This window comes from Muntiacus reevesi, chromosome 20, assembly GCF_963930625.1.
Source record: "Muntiacus reevesi chromosome 20, mMunRee1.1, whole genome shotgun sequence".
NCBI lineage: Eukaryota > Metazoa > Chordata > Mammalia > Artiodactyla > Cervidae > Muntiacus > Muntiacus reevesi.
In genome coordinates this window covers 45,161,200-45,180,419 of record NC_089268.1, presented here as the reverse complement: position 1 = coordinate 45,180,419, position 19,220 = coordinate 45,161,200, and the positions used below count along the sequence as shown (strand labels likewise).

The following is a 19,220-nucleotide window of genomic DNA, read 5'->3' as shown; positions in this document are numbered from 1 at the left end:
GGGCCCAGCGTCTTCCTGTAGGAAGAATGCACTGGATGAATCGTAAAGTGGGTCTGTTTCAGTGGTCTTCAAATATATTCTGCACTCCTTGTAGGTTATCTGATGCTCTCAAAACAAAAACCAAAAACAAAACCCAAACTCGCAAACTGATTTATATTTCAAATCTTTTGATGTATTTACACTTAAAAAAAAAAGTTGTACTGAAGCCTTTTTATTCAAAGCATTTCATTCGAAACCAAAGATGTGAACCGTCATTGAATCCAACCGCGGGAGGTGGACACTGCGCTTCCAGCCGCGTTGGGTCCCGGCCGTCGCCCGGGGCCTAGCGCTCCGGGTACCGCCGGGCGGCGGATTCTCCCAAGGCGCGCGCTCGCGGCCCGAGGGCGGGGCGGGGGGGGGCGGAGGGAGGGAGAGAGGGCGTGGAGGCGGTTCCCTCGGAGCGTCCAATCAGCAGCGAGGGCCGGCGGTGGCGCTAGTGACGTAAGACGCGCTTCCCCCGCCCCACTGCGGGGCCGACGCTCGGCCCCGCGAGCCACGCGAGCTCGCGCGCGCGACAAGTTGTGGGGGAGAGGGGAGGAGGAGGGCTTCGGGGCCGGCCGGCTGTCGGAGGGCGGCGGGTCGTGGGAATGAGCATGCGCGGCGGCTGCGGCGAGGGCGGGGCTGGCGGGCGGCGAGGGGGCCCGTGTGCGCGCGCACGAGCGGCCCGCTGGCGGCCGCGGGTGGAGGGGGCGGGTCCTCGAGTGTCGGCGGCAGGAGGGTGGGCAGGCGGGCGGCAGGAGGGGCCGCGGCCGCCGCCGCCGCCGCCGCCTGCTAGTCCGCGTCGCGGCTCTCGTCGTCCTCGCGCGGTGATGCCTGGGCCCCGTCGGGGGCTGCACCTGCCGGCTGCCCGTCACCCCGGCCCTCGCGGCGTGACCTCGGCCTCCTCACTCGCGCGGCGCGGCCCCTGACAGGCCGCGGCCTCCACAGCGCCCCGAGTCCTCCTCGCTCGCGGGCCGCGCGGGGAGAGCGCCCGGCCCCCGCCCCTCGCCGGCCGGCGGTCCTCAATGTCTCCCCGGCGGGGAGGGGGCTGCCTGGGAGACGCGCTGATCGGCCCCCCGGCGGAGGCCCGGCGGCGGCAGCAGCGACCAGCCCGGCGCCCCGAAGCCTCCCCCGGCGGCGGCGGCGTTGGCGGCGGCCTGGAGGAGCCGCGCACCCGCCGCCGCCCCCGGAGCCCGAGGAGAGGGCGGCGGGCGCCCCCCGGGGAAGATGAAGGCGGAGGGGGGCGACGCCTCCATGATCAACCTGTCGGTGCAGCAGGTCCTGAGCCTCTGGGCCCACGGGACGGTGCTGAGGAACCTCACGGGTAATTGATGCGCCCGGTTGGAGCGGGACGCGGCGCCGCCCCTCGCCTCCCGGCTCCCCGCGTCACCCCGGCTCCGGAGCTCGCGGCCCCCGGCCCGGCGTGGAGGATGGGAAGGGGACCCGGTCCGTGCCCGCTCTGGGGGCGCCGGCTCCGGCCCCCGAGCGCCCCCGGCCCCCGGGCTCCAGGGTGGCTGCGGACAGTCCACGACCCCCGCTTCCTCCCGCCCTGCCTCGGTAGTACGCGCGGCATTGCTTTAGCGCCCAGTCTTAATACAGTTAGCCTTTATTTATGCTCCCCCTCACCTGCATACATACACACGCGCGCACACACACACACTTCCCCACCTGCATACACACACGCGCACACATGCGCTTCTTGCTCTTCCGATCTTTTTCTGTTTTAGCTCTTTCTAGCAAATCTCAAGTCGAATGCAGGACTTAAATTGCCTGCTCGCATTGATCGGTTTGCTTCAGTTGTTAATTTTTTTTTTTTCGATATAAATGACTCTTAAGTAGATTATATTAGGTCACGGGCTGGACCAAGGTGTAGCGCGTTCTGAGCACTTTTTGCTTTTATCGTATATCTTCTTCCTCTTCTATCTCCTTTTGTCTCTTTCCCTCTGCCCTCAAGCTGCTGCCCCTGTGACATATGATAATTCTGTGTATTTCCCTTCACAAGTCAAGGCTATCAGGAGAGAATTGGACTTAACACATTATAATAATTAACAGCAGTTTCTGGTTGTAAAAGTGAGCCATAATACTCAGACTTTAAAAATAGAATTTGTAGGTCTGCTTTGTGAAGAAACTTCTAGCTTGGTTACTATAGAAATGCTTGCCTTATACCCTGAATTTAAAACATACCCTCCAAAGATGAGTGTTTACAAGAAAGTAATTTCACATGGGGTGTGATGACCCCTCCGTGCCTGCTTCTCAGTGAAAAATCTTACAGACGTACTCAGGATTTAATTCTTGTATAAGAGCTAATTTTGATAGAGCATTAATATTTCAAAATGCATTATGTTAAACTGGTTAAGAGGATGACGAGTGTTTTACAAATATAACCTCTCTTGATGGGGTACAAGATATTATAAAGTCTGGTATATATGAAATTCAGATATTTATAGAGAAAAATTGAGGACTGACTTTAAAGACATTGGGTGTCTTGCATGTGGAAACTAAAATTAACCTCAATTCTGGATTGATTCACTGACTTTTAATCTGTAGTTAATGAACTCAGAGCACACCCATCTTACATGATGGTTGCAGGTCAGGAACATGTTTTTAGTTCTGAAAAACCTAAATTGGCATAAAAACCATTTTATAATTCAGTTGAATTTTGTGATATACTGCTTTATCTTACTTAGGGCTTTCTTTGTATTTATCCACTGTTAATTTTTCAAATGTTATAAAATGAAAAATGAGGATTTGAGTATATGTATTTATATCTGTTAATGAGTGTCTTAGCTCATCAGTGGATATTTAGAGGAAAGTAATTTTGGGAACCATAGAGTGAATGTAACTTAGCCTCCTGGCCAGAGTTAACAATATGTTGAAATACTTTTAAGATTCTGAATCATTATAGTGGCTTACAGTTCCCATTCAACCATTAGGTTAACAATAGTAGTCTCAACCCAGGGTTAGCTCTAATTATCTCCTTATGTAATCTTAATAACCATCAGTTTCTCATTGGACTTTGCCATTTTGTAAAGAATATGGAATATGCTGAATATCCAAAACGAGGACTCAGGTGGGACCGAGGAGCATGGGAACCTCTTCTAGGAAATAAATACAATCTTGAGTATGCAAAATTCTGTGAAAATGGAGAAAACAGATTAGAAATAGGCTTCACCAGCAGGTGAGTGTACCACATGTTAGGAACAACCTCACTGCTAAAAAACGGACTCTGCAGGTGGTAACATTGTGATGTGGTTCCTTATGGCCTTCTCCATGCTTATCCCATATGCAGCTTGATCATTAGTTAAGAGATGCTTCCTGCAGTGCCATTTAGAAGTCAGTCTATTAAAAAGAAGTCAAACCTGACTTGTGAAGCAAGATAACTCCTGTTTCTTGAATGCCTGCTATGTATCAGGCACTTTACAAACAATTACTTCTAATCATCAGAATACAGTAGATTTACAAAGAAGCTCAGGGAGGTAAATTAAGTTGACCGACTTCATATAGCTCAAAATGGTTAAGCAGGTCTGAAGCCCTGGCCTCTGCCTGCAGAACCGCTCCTTCTCCCTTTCCAAGCTGCTTTAGCTGCTCCTCTGTCCTCACACAAGACGAATTACTTGCTTCATCCTGCTACTTCTGCTCCTTGTACATGCTTTTGTTGTTATGTTTCTCAGTTACATTTTCCGTTTTATTCGTGCCTTTGAGACTGTGAGCTTTCTGAAGTTTGGGTCCTTGTTGTAATTATGGAATTCTGGAGCCCTAGCATGTTATATCTGGCACATAGTATGTGCTCAATGCATGTGTTTTGAGCTCTTAAAACAGTACTTCACAGATACATGATTAAAACACTCTGGTTGCCTTATTTTTCAGCTACATCTGTTGGAATGAATGTGCTTTTAAGGAGGACATAAGGTGTTTAAGCAATTTATGTAGATAATTGTCATATCTTTGAAACATACAAATGCTATTTTTGGTTCTATTTGCCATTCTTTCATGTGTTTTATTTCATCTTTTCAACCATTTTGAGAGAGATTAATGTTTATCCTTTTTTTGTAGATTCAGACATTGAAGCATAGAGTACCTTGCTTGGATCAGGTAGCTCATAAGTGAAAACTACTACTTTTTCAGATTGTGATGACTCATATTAAGTCAGAAGGCATTTTTGTCATCATCATAAACTTGGAGATGAAACTAGAAAGGAGCATAGTGTAGAACCAGGCTGATGGTAGATTTTAGATCTAAAGACTAGCATTTAGAAACGAGTCTTATGTATGTATTGCTTTGATAGAAATACATGTTTAAAAAGTGATAGGAACTAAAAATTAAAACTAGCTTAACACTTTGGAGATAGAAATTATATAGTTTGGTTACTTCGTTATAGAATTACTGAAATACACACTGCTGGGATCAAACGGTCATTTATGACAGAGACAGGACTAGAAGTGATGTTCACTGACTCTCAGTTCTGTACCTTTTGCTTTTATTCCACATCAGTTCTTAACTCAGGCAGGTCTGACAGATGATAAATCTTAAGGCACGTAAAAATCGCTGTGTAAGTATTCACTCCAAATGAGCCCAAGAATGGGTGAATTGAACTAAATTTTTCCAGAAATAAAAGATACTGGACATTGTAAGATATTGACTAGTGATAATAATAGTAATAATCTTTCTAAAATGTTAAGTTGCCATAGTCTCTGTAAAAGCTAGTAACCCATATGTATTATATATCTAGTTTTAGAAATGATACCAGTTTCTGTCTGTGGTTTTCTCCTTCCAGGAAGACAGTAGTATGGGGATTCCATATCGAGATTAACCCCTGGAGACCTCATCTTGTCCCTTGGCAACTATTGCCAGGGTTCTCTTCTGTGTTGTCACTTCCCAGTGTGTGTGATTCTCAGGATTCCCAAATTGTTAACTGTGTGTAGGTTATATGCTTATTCAGCTCACTCAAGTAGAGAGATACGTGGTTTCCTTCCTTCTCAAGTATTTTTTCTTTCTCTGAATACGTCTTAGAGCCCTCCTCCTTGCCACAACTTAAAATTAGAATCAGTATGTATTTACTCTTTCAGTTTTGTGGTTAACCTGACTTTTAAAAAATGATCTACAGTGAAATGTATTCTTTTGCTTTATGTTTATTTTCTTCAGCTTACACTGGCTCCCAACCTTGTGTTCCCACCCAAGTTTGGTTGCTAAGAGTTTAGAGAAGAATTTTTTTACTTAAAAGGAGGCAGGATCCTTAGACCCCTGGATAAACACAGCGCAACTGGTGTTGGGAAAGGAATAACTGGTCCCCAGGAAGAAAAGCGAAGGTAGGCTGCACCCCTCTCCCAGTGTCAGCAGCAAATGTGGGAGCTGGTGCTGTCGTCTCTGTTGATACAAACACCGAGAAACTGGGAATTCAAACTGGAATGAAGGTCAGAGGTGTGTATATGTGTTTATAAAATATATGTGTGCTTCTTTTCACTGTATACATACACACTATTATATTCCACCTTTAGACTTTGTAGTTGCTAAGCCATTTTAGTGTTAATCAGATTATCAGAAGAAAAGAGGGAAAACAACTTGGTATCTGCTATACATATTTGTAATTGTTCACATCTCGTACTGGGCTTCCCAGCTAGCTCAGTGGTAATCTGCCTGCCAAGCAGGAGACTGGGTGTTCGATCCCTGAATCGAGAAGATCCCCTAGAGCAGGAAATGGCAACTCACTCAAGTATTGTTGCCCAGGAAATCCAATGAACAGAGGAGCCTAGTGGGCGCTACAGTTCAGGATGGGGGTGGGGATGGGGTCACAAAGAATTGGCTAGGACTCAATGACTAAACAGCAACAACACCTCATGCTCGTAGCCAGAAACTTTCTCTGGCAGTGCTCCCAAACAGGTTTGCTTCTCTGAGTGTTACCGTGTGTTCTAATGTCCCATTCCTAAAGGATCTATCATAGGAGGTGAGTTTATGTGGATAAAATTATTTCAGATGTCCACTTACAGATATGTTTTGTAAATGTAGTCTTTTAAAAAATTAATTAATTTTTAATTGGAGGCTAATTACAGTATTGTAGTGGTTTTCGCCATACAGGAATGGCATGAATCAGCCATGGGTGTACACATGTCCCCGATCCTGAGCCCCTCTCCCACCTCCCTCCCCATCCCATCCCTCAGGGTTGTCCAGCGCGCCAGCTTTGAGTGCCCTGTTTCATGCATTGAACTTGCACTGGTGATCTGTCTCACATATGGTGATATACATGTTTCAATGTAAATGTAGTCTTAAAGACAGTGTGCTACTTTTCAATATTTGTGCCTGATCCCCAAATTCACTTTTTCTGCAAACATGAAAAATCCCTTTTATTCTTTTGTGGTGCTGAGCCAATTAATAAATGACTTTTACTTTATAAGATTTTGTCATTTGGAAGACCTAGCTGTATATCTTGATCAAGAATGAAGCCACTATCATTTTTCAAAACTTAAAATTGTCGTCTTCACGCTTTTACTTTCTTAATTCCCACCTCATTATCTTTGAATCATGCATCTGTATCTTCTGGAAATACCATGTCCAAGGTCCAGATGATATTTCTTAAACCTAAAATAATTTCCAGATAAGTCTTGAGACTGTGTAGGCTATAAGTTTGATTCTTGAATAATTAAGTATCAGAATATAAACGTATTTCTCTTTTCTTGCTTAGTGATGGGAAGGAATGACCAGAAAGGTAAAATAATTCACAAAGAGGACTTGAAATAGCTGGAGATATTTTTCCTTTAGAAAGGAATCCTAAACAAAAGAGGAAGGAAGAGGCAGAGATGGGGAAGAGGAATTGGAATCAGGGTAGGAAACTGGTGTTAAGAATGGTCAGATGTAAGAGGAGAGCCCAGAGAATCCAGAACACTGAACTTACCTTAGAATCAGATGAATAAGTCTAATGAGGCTCTGTTTACTGAACACCTACTACATGTCAGGTCCTGTGCAAAACATTTTGCATGCATTTCACTCCCTATAATCAAAGTGGCCATATAATGTATTGTTTCAATAAATGTATATAGAGGATTTATACTAAAAAGCAGCATCTAGCATTTTCAAGGGTCAATCTTGTTGGGTATTTCTTGATCTTGAGTGATTTGCCAGTCTCTATGGTAAACACTGATAAACAAAAATGAGAAGGTCAGTCGTCCATAAGGAGTTCATAGTGTAGAAATGCTAACTAACTTTCAGGTTAATAGTACTCCACTGGTTTGTAGAGTTTGGGGAGAACACAACAGAAGAGGTAGAGAGTAGAGAAAGAACGTGTTTAAGGGATGGTGGAGATGGAGGAGAGGCTGTTACCTGCTTTTAGGATGGTTCAGGATACTACCAGGTTTTGATTAAATTTAAGAGTATAATATTGCTCTTGGGTATTAGTGTAGCTGATGAGTTTTCATTTTAAACTTCTCTCCCTGTCCCATCCCCTTCCATGAATGACTGTAATCTAACATGGTTTCTAAATCTTGCTACGTGTCATAGTTACTTGGAGCTGGTTAAGGGTACGATCCACAGCCCCAGTCCATAGCTATGGAATTAGGACCCTTGAGAACAGAGTCTAGGAAGGTACATTTTTAACTAGCTCTTAAGGTGATTTTAGTATTGAGAGCTTAAGGATTGGGAACACCAACTTTTTAAAAATTAAACTTTTTTGTGATCAGTTTCTAACAGTGTTGTGATATATAATGCAATCTAAATATGGAGTGTGTTATATAGCTAAAGCTGTATTAAAATTTCAACATAAGTGACTCATTTCCAGGAGGATGCTATAACTCAGTTTTTTAAAAAGTGACTGCCTTTTAACTTTAGAGGATAATATTGTGTATTTAGCCACTCAGTTGTGTCTGACATTTTGCAACACCATGGACTGTAGCCCCCAGGCTCCTCTTTCCAAGGGGATTCTCCAGACAGGAATACTGGGGTGGGTTGCCATGCCCTCCTCCAGGGGATCTTCCTAACCCAGGGTTTGAACTCAGGTCTCCCGCATTGCAGGTGGATTCTTTACCATCTGAGCCACTAGGCAAGCCCAGAGGATAATATTAGAATTTATCTTTAAAAAAATGTTTTATTTATATGAGCTATTAGCAACAGAGAAGAATTCTTATTCAATAGTATTTTTTAAAATCCTAAACACTTTAGTTATATTTAATCTGAAGTTATATTTAATCTGAAGTTCATATATATGGGAGAACTAAACATTAACAATGTTTATGTAAATACATAATATGCAGGTATCAGAACTTGCCCCCAACTAGGATAAACTGGATCCTGCTAGACTTTTGTATGCAAATGAATAGTCTGAAGAAGTGATAGGATCCTTGAGTTTATGAGTCAATAAACTGAATTTTATCCTTGAATGCTATTAATATGCTCTTATACTTGAAAAACCACATATTTAACCAGGCCTCTGTTTCCTCACTTATAAGGCAATCCAATGACAACACTTTTCATGTTGATGTTAAAGGAAAAATAAAATGATCTAAAAATATTAATGAGTTAAGAAAAAAGTTGAGATTTTATTATGAGTTAAGGAAAACACCCATTTGCATATAAATTTGTTTTTTTAATCTTTAAAATTAAGCTTTCTTTTTAAAGTGGGGCTTCAGACCTTTAATGTGCTCATTTGTAGAGTGAGCTTTGTTTTTGTTTTAGTCGCTCAGTCCTGTCCGACTCTTTTGCAACACCATGGACTGTAGCTCGCCAGGCTCCTCTCTCTCCATGGGATTTCTCAGGCAAGAATACTGAAGTGGGCTCTCATTTCCTTCTCCAGGGGATCTTCCCGACCCAATGGTCAGACCCACATCTCCTTCATTGCAGGCAATTTCTTTACCTGTGAGGTTTAAGACCTAGAAAAATCTTTGTGCTCTAAACACCATTTAATAATTAGTTTTTAGAATTGGGCTTTCTCAAAAGTTGATTTAGGAAACTCTGGATTCAGTATCTGAGAATCCCTTCCAGTTCGGAGATTATCTCTTTTTGTTTGTTTTTTAACCTCAGTGGGGCATAACTACTTCCTTGGGATTACTGTCATCCTATCAAAGGTATGACTGTTCTTACCAGGCCTGTGCATTATTTGTTTTCCCCATTGTGCCTTCATGAATATCTTCTGAGCTGCCCTTCATTTGGACTCTTATTTAGATTTAACTTTAGAAATTTGTTACATTGGGAGTTTCATTATAAGTTACGCTCATTGATGTGAAGTGTTCCTATTTCAGTCTTCAGTGTAAATATCCCTTGGAAATACTGTATCATGAAGTTGTAAAACATTTTATCAATCCCTGAAAAGATGTTTTTTTTAGTTCAGTGACTGATTCAAACAAATACGTTGTTACTGAAATTTTTTTTGGTAGGATGTATAATTTAAGATGCTTAAAGGTGTATAAATAATAACAATGCAAACTATTATATATTGTTCTTATTTCATAATAGACTCAGATCTTGACATTTAATCCTTATACATTTATAACTGTAACTAATCAGTTATGAAAAGAGCAAATTGAATGGCATCTTTTAGGAAAATAGTGCTATTTTGGAACTATTTTAAATAGCCTTAAACTGATTTTTTAAAATAACAAATGATATTCTGTTTTAAATTAAAACTTGTTTTTCTAAGAATTTTCTTTTTTCTATTCAATGATGAGTACTGTAATTTACAGTTTAAAATATATAATTAGTTGATAAAAGGGTAATTTAAGTGGGTGATAAACAGTATTGTGATAAGCTCTGAGAGAGGCAGTAAACTAAAGTAGCTCTTGAAGGTGTCACAATTAAATTTTTAAACAAATGTGTTTGCCCCTTTTTAAGAAGTAGAAGCAGACAGCTATTAAATATCTACCATAGCTTTAACTTCTCCTGTGTTAAATGAGGCTTCAAGTGAAAAAATGCAGCAGCTTATTTTTAAATCTGGTTAAAATACTAGAGTGATTAAAAATAAGAAACAGTATATTTTCACTTTCTTTGTTGCTGATTGCTTCGTGGAGAGTGAGGTTCTCATTTCATGTTATCCTGCTGTCTGAAGAGCTTCCTTTAATATGCCGTATAGCACAAATCTGCTGGCAGTTAATTCTCCCAGTTTTGTTTTTTCTGGAAAAAAACTTCATTCACCTTCACTTTTGAAAACTATTTCTCTTGAATATAGGTCCTGACTTTGCAGTTTTTTTTCCCTTTTAGTCTTTTAAAATGTTACTCTAGTTTGTCTTCTGATTTGGTGGTTTCTGATGAGAAGCTTGTGGTACTTTTTTAATCTTTGTCCTTCGGTAATACATCTCTTTCCTCTCTTTCTTTTTTCCCTTATTTCTTCTTCAGTATTTCCCTTTATCTTTGGTTTTAGGTCATGTTACTCTGGTGTATCTAGGTATGATGCAGGCATGGTCTATTTTTGCTTTATTGTTCTTTACTTCTTTTGGGTGGTCTTTATCTTGCTTGGGATTCTCTGGGAGTGTTAGATTTGTGGTTTGATATCTTTCATTGTTTTTAGGCTTTTCAGCCAGTATTTATTTAAATATTTTTCTTCTGCATGATCTCTTCCTTCTCCATCTGGGTCTCCAATTACGTGTATGTTAAACCATTTGACTTGTTGCATAGCTCTTGTATGGTTCCTCTTTTCCCTCCTCCTCCTACTTCTTTTCCTCATTCTATTTCAATTTGAGTAATTTCTGTTGGTCAACCTTTATGTTCACTGATAGTTTATTTTGTACATTTTTTATTGAAATATAGTTGGTTTACAGTGTTGTGTTAGTTTCAGGTTCACAACAAAAGGATTCAGTTATGTATATAGAGACACATTGTTTTTTAGATTCCTTTCCCTTATAAGGTATTATAAGATATCGAGTACATCCCTGTGTTATATAGTAGGTCCTTGTTGGTTATCAGTTTTAAATATAGTAGTGTATATATTTTAATCCCAGACTCGTAATTTATCCCTCCCTCTCTTTCCTTTTGATAACCATAAGTTTGCTTTCTATGTCTATGAGTCTATTTCTGTTTTGTAAATAAGCTCATTGGTATCATTTTTTTTTTTTGATTCCATGTATAAGCAATATCATATGGTATTTGTCTTTCTCTGTCTGACTTAATTTCCTTAATATGATGATCTCTAACATTATTCATTCTTTTTATGGGTAAGTAATGTTCCATTGTGTATGTATACTTCATCTTTTTTATCCATTTGTCTCTGAATCGAAGCTTAGGTTGCTTCCATGTCTTGACGCTTGTAAACAGTGCTGCTGTGATAGGTTCACCTATTCTTCGCCCAACTGTGTTGAGTTTACTGGTGAGCCCCTTAAAGGAAGTCTTCATCTTTGATATCACATGTTTTTGTTTTGTTGAGGATTTTTTTTTTTTCTTGAGGATTTTCATTTGACTTTTTCTTGGACTTTCTGTCTCTCTGCTGAAAATCCTCATCTGTTTATGTGAGCTGTTTACCTTTTCCATGACTGTCTTTGACATGTTGGTTAGAGTTAAAGTCCCTGTCTGCTTGTTTTAGAATCTGGCTCATCTGAGTCTGATCACTTTATTTTTTGATGATGAATTGTTTTTCTTGTTTTTGAGAGTGTCTTATACTTTTTATTGAATTCAGGCCTTTGCATGTATACCAGTAGTGACCACGGTACATAATATTTGTGCCTGGAAATGAGCCTCCTCTGCTAGATGGGTAGAGTTCAGGTTCATTTAATTTACTCAGGAGTGATCCGAGTTTGAGCTTCCTTGCTAATGGTTAGGCTTCAAATTCTCTAGCAGGTGGTGTTACGCCTTGAACTCGGGGTGCGGGCCGGTGCTGCAGGGTCATTATCAGGGTCAGTGCTGTGTTGTCAGCTCTCCGCCGTCTCTGCAGGCCAGCAGCCTGCCCCCGCCCACAGCCTTGTTGCTCATTACTTGGTGAGTTCTCTCCAGTCTCCTGCCCGAGACCCTGCATTTCTAGGGGATGCTCGGTAGAGACCTGTGAGAAGAGCTTGCAGCCGACCCTGTGCTCTCCTGTGTCGCTTACTACAGGCTGACAGGTTAACCGCACCCCTGGACCTCACCTTTCAGTTAGAATCTCAGCACATCTTCTTTCCCACTCACATGGTACCCACTGTTGCTCCTGTGCTTTGCCACAAGAGACCCTTTCCTCGGAGGGTCCCTCTTTGGAATTCATGTTTTCGTTATCTTGCAGGGTCGCCTGACTGGTGGGCTTAAAAAAGCTGTGATTTTGTAGTTTATCTCTTTCTAATTGTTAGGGTGACAATGACATTCCTTATAGTTTTCTGCATTCTAAATTTGATTCAAACTTGTATCTAATAACAATTGTTTTAGTAATCATAGATTAAAAATTTGACAAGTCATACAGTTAGGAAGATTAGAGATACTAAAAACTTGAGATTTACTCTTTTTAAAAACATGTCCCATAATATAAATGTATAGGTGATCTTCACATTTTTCTATTTGACATTTTCTTGCCTTTAGCTTCTTTACTGTTTGCTGCTCACCAACAGTTGAATATACTGCAGATGTACTGAATATATTTCCCATGTTTCCATACCTGACGGCCTGTGCTCTATTCAGCTGGGTCCGTAGCAGGAATTGGGGAAGCCAAACATCACATATCCTCTCCTCCATCATCCAGGCTGTCAGCCAGTTCAGATATTTCCCATTCTTTTCAACCCTCTGGCCACTGCCTAAGTCCAGGCCTCAGTTTCTCTTTGGATTCTTGAAACATTCTGAAATTCTCTCATCTCCATCTAGTCCCCCTTTCCCATATCTGCCAGGATAATTAATTTGTTTTAAAAGATAAATGTGATTATGTCTCACTTCCTTGTTTAAAGTCTTTCATTGGCTCCTTATTGCCTTCAGTGTTTGGGATGAAGTCTGCATCTTTAGGGTCTATAAGCAGCCTCCCCTCCCCAACAAAAGCCATTCTGGCCCCAGCCCACTTTGTAATCTGGAGCATCTTCTCTCGGTATTTCTTGGCAGTAGCCAAACCAGAGGTTGCCGGGCCTGAGAACCAGCCAGGCCTGAGAACCATGAGCCATTCTCCACCCCCACCCTCATGTGTCTCCAGTATGTTTTATCATTTGGTTCAGTGGTTCAGTCCTGTTTATTAACAATTCAGGTGGCACCAAATTCTCTTGGGGTCTTTCTTGATATTTCTTCCTCTGGTTCTGTGTCCCTGTGGGTATGTGTGCCCCATAGTCAGGTGGTAGCTGGGACTCGTGGATCATACTCTGCCAATCTCTGCTCTAGGCAATTTTCTCAGATTATAAAGGCATCATCTCCCTGAAATTTAATGAGCCATCTGTGTGGGACACATCCCCAAGACAGAGAGGTCTCATGTCAGAAACTCAGGGGGGCAATTGCCACACCTTAGATTTGCTGAAAGCTTGAGATACTCAGTTTGAACATGAATTAGTTAAACATACAATGAGGACCACTTCTATTAAGAAGATAGAAACTATGAGCAGCCCCCAGATTCGGCCTTACTGGGATATTATTGTCACCTTGAGGCCTGGAGTGTGTTGAGTACATATAAGTGTTCAGTATGATTTTGTTAGAAGGGTTAGATCCACTATAGAGGATTAAAGATAATATTTAGTGTTTGTCTAGTGAGATACGTTTTGTTGTTTTTATGCCTTTGGGATTTTTTTTTATAGGTACCTCATGTGTAACCTTAGCCTAGAGCAGTGATTTCTGTCTTTATTGCATGTCATGATTGATAAAGGCAATGAAAACAGAGTTGTTTAGGTCCCCCATCTAGAGATAGTTTTTGTTGCTCTGTGGGTAATTCTTGTGAGCAACCTGGGTTGAGAAGCATTGGCCTCACACAGCATCTTATTTGATGAATTCTAGAGTGAAAAATTATTTTTAAAAGACAGTGTATCTGCAGTAAAACAAACAGAACTTCAGGCTGGTTACTAAAACATAACCAGTGAAGAGTAAAATAATATCACACATATCCTCTCGTATTTTTAGAAGATAGCCGTTATTTTCTGTATTTCTCTGTACCTATTATTTTTAAACAAATATGGGGTCATACAATATGTACCATTCTTTGAATTGTTTTTACTTAGTTAAATATACTGTAGAGAAATTCATTTTCCAGAAATAATTTTGTCCAAGGATTAAAAACAAAAGCACAGAAGATAATTTCTAGTGACTTGGCAACCAGGGCTGATGAGAGATCCAGACTGGGAGCGAGGCTGTTGCTAGTATTGCTTGGAGGCTGGGACCGATCACAGCTCCCCTGCTTCTGATCCCGCTGAAGGTAAACACACACACACACACACACACACACACGGCAAGAATGATCACACATGACAAGAACGAACACACACATACACACTGGAACAGATCACAGCTCCCCTGCCTCTGATCCCGCTGAAGGTAAACACACACTGTTTGTTTTACTGCAGATACAGTGTCTTTTAGAAACAGTTTTTCATTCTAGAATTCATCAAAGGAGAAGATGCTGTGTGAGGCCAATGCTTCTTAACCCAGGCTGCTCACAAGAATTACCCACAGAGCAACTAAAACTATCTCTAGATGGGGGACCTAAACAACTCTGTTTTCATTGCCTTTATCAGGGCAGTGATTGAATGGATGGCATACTTCTGTTTTGGAGAGAGTGTTGTTTAATGTTTTGTTTTGGGTTTTGTTGAGCACCAGCGAAAGCCTCCCTCTGGCTTCCTCCTTTCCTGGTTGCTCAGTTGCTGGAAGCGCAGGTTAGGCGGGTAAGAGTGGGAAGAGCAGACGGGGCCTCTGGGTTGCTCCTGTGAGTCGTGCAGGGCACACCGGTTGGAAAGGTGGTCACCCTGCTCTCCTGGTCTCAGCACCTCTTCCTTCCCTGGGGCTCTGGGGCATCTGTCTTTACTCTTAGAGGCCTGCAGTTAGTTCTCTAGGTGTCCTGCATTTGCAGAAGTGAGTCAGGCCTTAGACAGACTTGTTTATCTGGAGTAGCTCCAGGTCTTCAGAGGCCCTCCCTGTTCACTGACGGGATGGTTGGTATTGATCTATCAGATAATTTAAAATAGTAGTAACAACATGCAACCTAAATTAATTGTAGATATTCTGAGCAGCATTTTTTTTTTCTGTGATAAAGAGTATGATTAAAAAAAAGAGAAAAAACAAATAAATTTGAGTTTGGGTAGTTTGTGCTCAGTCTGCTTGAGGGATAATCCTGGACTGATCCTTACAAGACTGAGATTCTGCCTTTTGGTTATATCATTCTTTGATATCTGGAGATTTTATAAGACATTAGACTTTTAAAAATTTACTTTTCCTAATTACTGAGTAATTTTATTGTTGAGGTCAATAGCTATATAGTCAGTAGGCAGACAACATTACTTAATAATGTCAGATAATTCCTGTTCGTAGTGTTAGATATAGTCGAGAAATTTTTCACCCCACCTTCATGACAAGGACAACGAATAAAATTGCCTTTGGGGGTTCGCTCGTAAGAAGTGGGCTTGGGGACCAAGGCAAAGGACTGATGCCTGACTCCTCTTATTAAGAGCAGGCGCCTGCTACAGAGCCTTTCCTCATCTCAAAGCTCGCTTGATGAAAATCTCCCCACCCCCTATTTTTGTTCTCTTATATTCTCACTTTGTTAGATTCACTCTGAAAAGTTAGATCTTTTAAAATACAAATATCATCTGGGCAAGTTAAGCGTTTTTATCTTTAATGCATTTATTATAAATTGAAGCTATTTGGGAGTGACAGCATGAAAGCATTGTTTCCCTGAAAGCTGAGAGAGAATCCTCTGAAAGGCAAGCTTTGTCTGTTTTTCCTTAATCACGAGCGTCTCTCTCTTCTGCCATATAGAAGCATGTGTGGTACTTTAACACAGAGATTTATCAGATTTCTCTTCCTTGAAATTATCAGTCCATTCTATGTGTCAGTTCTTAAGAATTTGGTGGGGTGAAACTGATTTTTTAAAAAAATCTGTTTTCTATATGGCCTCCCTTTTAAAAATTAAACCTTTAATTTTGAGATAATTGTAGATTCCCATGCAGTTGTGAGAAATAATACAGAGAGAACCCAAGTGCCCTTTACCCCAGTTGAAAAGTGAAAGTTGCTCAGTCGAGTCTGACTGTGACCCCGTGGACTATACAGTCCATGGAATTTTCCAGGCCAGAATACTAGAGTGGGTAGCCATTCCCTTCTCCAGGGAATCTTCCCAACCCAGGGATCAAGTCCAGGCCTCCCACATTGCAGGCGGATTCTTTACCAGCTGAGCCACAGGGGAAGCCCAAGAATACTGGAGTGAGCAGCTTGTCCCTTCTCCAATGAATCTTCCAAACCCAGAAATTGAACTGGGGTCACCTGCTTTGCAGGCGAATTCTTTACCAACTGAGCTATACCCCAGTTACCCAACAGGAACATCTTGGAAAAACCACTGTATAATACCAAAACGAGGATGTTGACCTTGATACAATTCACCAATCTTTTTCAGATTTCACAGGTGTTACTTATATCCCTGTACTCATGTGTGTGTTTGTATTTAGTTCTTTACAGTTTTATCACTTGTATGGTGTATACCACCGCAATCAAATAGAGAACAACTCCATGGCTGCAAAGATCCCCTGTGTTTGTACCCATCTTAAGACAAGAAGTCCCCCATTTCCTCTCCCCTAAGTCCCTGACACCCACCACCCTATTTTCTGTTTCTGTTGACTTGACTACTTTGGATACCTCATAGAAGTGGATTTTACCAGTATTTGTCCTTTTGTGACTAGTTTATTTTACTTAGCATAATGTCCAGAAGATTCATACGTGCTGTAGCATGTGAGGAATTTTCTCCCAATGAATAATATTCCATTGTATATATAAACCTCATTGTTTATTAATTCATCCATCGATGAACACTTGAGTGGCTTTCACCTCTTGGCAATGGAGAATAATGTTATTGTAAACATGGCTGTGTAACTGTCTCTTCATGCTCCTGCTTTAATTCTTTTGCATACATACCCAGAAGGGGAATTGCTGGATCAAATGGTCATTTTTTTTTAATTTTGGAGGAACTACCACACTGTTTTCCATAACTGATGCCCTGTTTTACATTCCCATCAGCAGTGTGTATCTGTACTCCAGTGATGTTTGAGTAAATAAGTTTTAATTAATCCATTTTTGTTCTCTTTATTCATGATTATTTTATTGCCCTTCTTTTTCACTTGTTAGATAGTGAACAAATAGCACATAGCAGATGAGATATTTTGCACTACAGAATGTTTGCATACCAAGGCTGATCCTCAAGGTGACATCTGAATATTCTGGAGTCAGTTCTTTCAGCTATAAATAACAGAAACTTTAAATGGGCCAGTTAAAAAGGATTTCATTACAAGGCGATTTTATCACGTTGAATCTAAGGGTATTAACATGGCAGGGCTGTGTGTAGCGCTGAAATAAGGAATCTGGTTGTCCCTTGCCTTTGATGCTTCTGTTTTTCTTTCATCCTATTATCATGGATTTCATCACGTGATGATGAAATGACTGTTCACAAAGCCTGAGTGCTGCAGGTTCAGCCGTCCAAAGACTGAGGCGCTCGGTTTTGGTCCCAGTTCAGAGTCCCCAGGGGAAGAGGCTGATGGAGCCAGTTTGTACCAGTGGCCTGTGCAGATGTTCCTCCCCACAGACACGGTCAGGGGGATGGAGTCAGCGCGAGGACAGGCAGCCTCTGGATGAACCTCGTGCACTGATGGGGGGGCAGGTGGCCAGAGAGGAAGGGCGTGGGTGCTCGAGAGATGCCGAAGGGCATGCCCGTCCGGTGTCTGCAGCCGAGATTTCAGTGAAAGCAGCTGAGACTGCATTGATGAGCTCTGGGTGAGGACTAGTATATTACCTGAGACAAAGAACTTAAAAAATTCTGACCGATTCTTTAGTGTACAAAGTTGAGAGTCAAGAGGGAAGGGACCTGAAATTCTTAAAATCGTAAAAGACAAAAATCATTGACTCACTTCTGGAATTATTTGAATTAAGGGGTAGTTGTTTTTGTTTTTTTTTTAAGGTCTGGACACAGTGTAGAAAATTATATATCAGACAGCAGTTAATTAACTTATATAATTTATTCCAGGAGATTTGCAAACAAGAGGTTGTATCAGAGAAAATAATAGAGCATAGCTGTGTGATGGGGACATTTAGAGGAAATTGGAGTGTGGCTTTGAACTGGTGAACATGGAGGGCTTGATTTCCTCATCAAGCTGTAGTAATGATGATAATTGTTAAAACTTATTTAGTACTACTATGTATCAGGTATTGTACTGGGCATGTTTGTATCTGTGATCTCTTTTAACCTTCATCCAGACCATGGGTGCTCACGCTTCGTTACACAGGATTTTTCCAAGACGTTTTCCAGCACAGTTTTCAACGCCTTGCTTTCCCTTTCAGAGATGTGGTACTGGGTCTTCCTCTGGGCCCTCTTCTCCTCTCTGTTCGTCCATGGTGCTGCCGGAGTGCTGATGTTCGTGATGCTGCAGAGGCATCGGCAAGGGAGAGTCATCTCCGTCATCGCCGTCAGCATCGGGTTTCTGGCTTCCGTGACTGGAGCGATGATCACTAGTAAGTGGATGCTGTTTTAAGAATGTCATTTCATAGGCACATACTGTTTGGGGCTTTTTCATTATAGCTTATTGTGTGTGTGTGCGCGCGTGTGTGCATGGTTGCACAGTCACGTCCAACTCTTGGCGACCCTATGGACTGTAGCCTGCCAGGCTCCTTTGTCTGTGGGATTTTTTTTATAGGTTATTAGAAGATATTAAATGTGGTTCCTAGCCCTACACAGTAGTCCTTGTTACCTATTTTTTCTATAGCAGTTTGTATCTGTTAATTCCAGGTTTCTCCCCCTGCTGCTTTCCGCTTTGGTAAACATCACTTTGCTTTCTGTGTCTGTGAGTCTGTTTCTGTTTTGTAAATAAAGTTTATTTGTATCATATTTTAATCCACATCCAAGTGATGATGTATGATGTTTGTCTTTTTCTGTTTGACTTCACTTAGTACATTGATCTCTAGTTCCATCCATGTTACTGCAAATGGCATTATTTCATTCTTTTTTAATTGCTGAATAATATTCCACTGTGTATATATACCATATCTTTATCCATTCATCTATCAATGGACCTTTAGGTTGCTTCCATGTCTTGGCTATTTTAAATAGTGCTGTGATGAACATGCATCTTTTTTTAATTAGAGTTTTCTCCAGTTATATAACCAGGAGGAGAATTGCTGAA

At 41.4% G+C, this 19,220-nt stretch overlaps 1 protein-coding gene across 1 annotated transcript in view; it reads left to right on the top strand.

Annotated features, from left to right (window-relative positions):
• The first annotated feature begins 741 nt into the window (after positions 1–741).
• The window catches only part of TMEM170B (transmembrane protein 170B), a 37,821-nt gene continuing 19,342 nt past the window's right edge, over positions 742–19,220 (top strand). The window contains exons 1-2 of the mRNA XM_065911951.1: positions 742–1,342; positions 18,382–18,552. Of these exons, the coding sequence (XP_065768023.1) occupies positions 1,246–1,342; positions 18,382–18,552 (268 nt within the window). The 5' untranslated portion in view covers positions 742–1,245. The remainder of the gene's footprint in view (positions 1,343–18,381; positions 18,553–19,220) is intronic.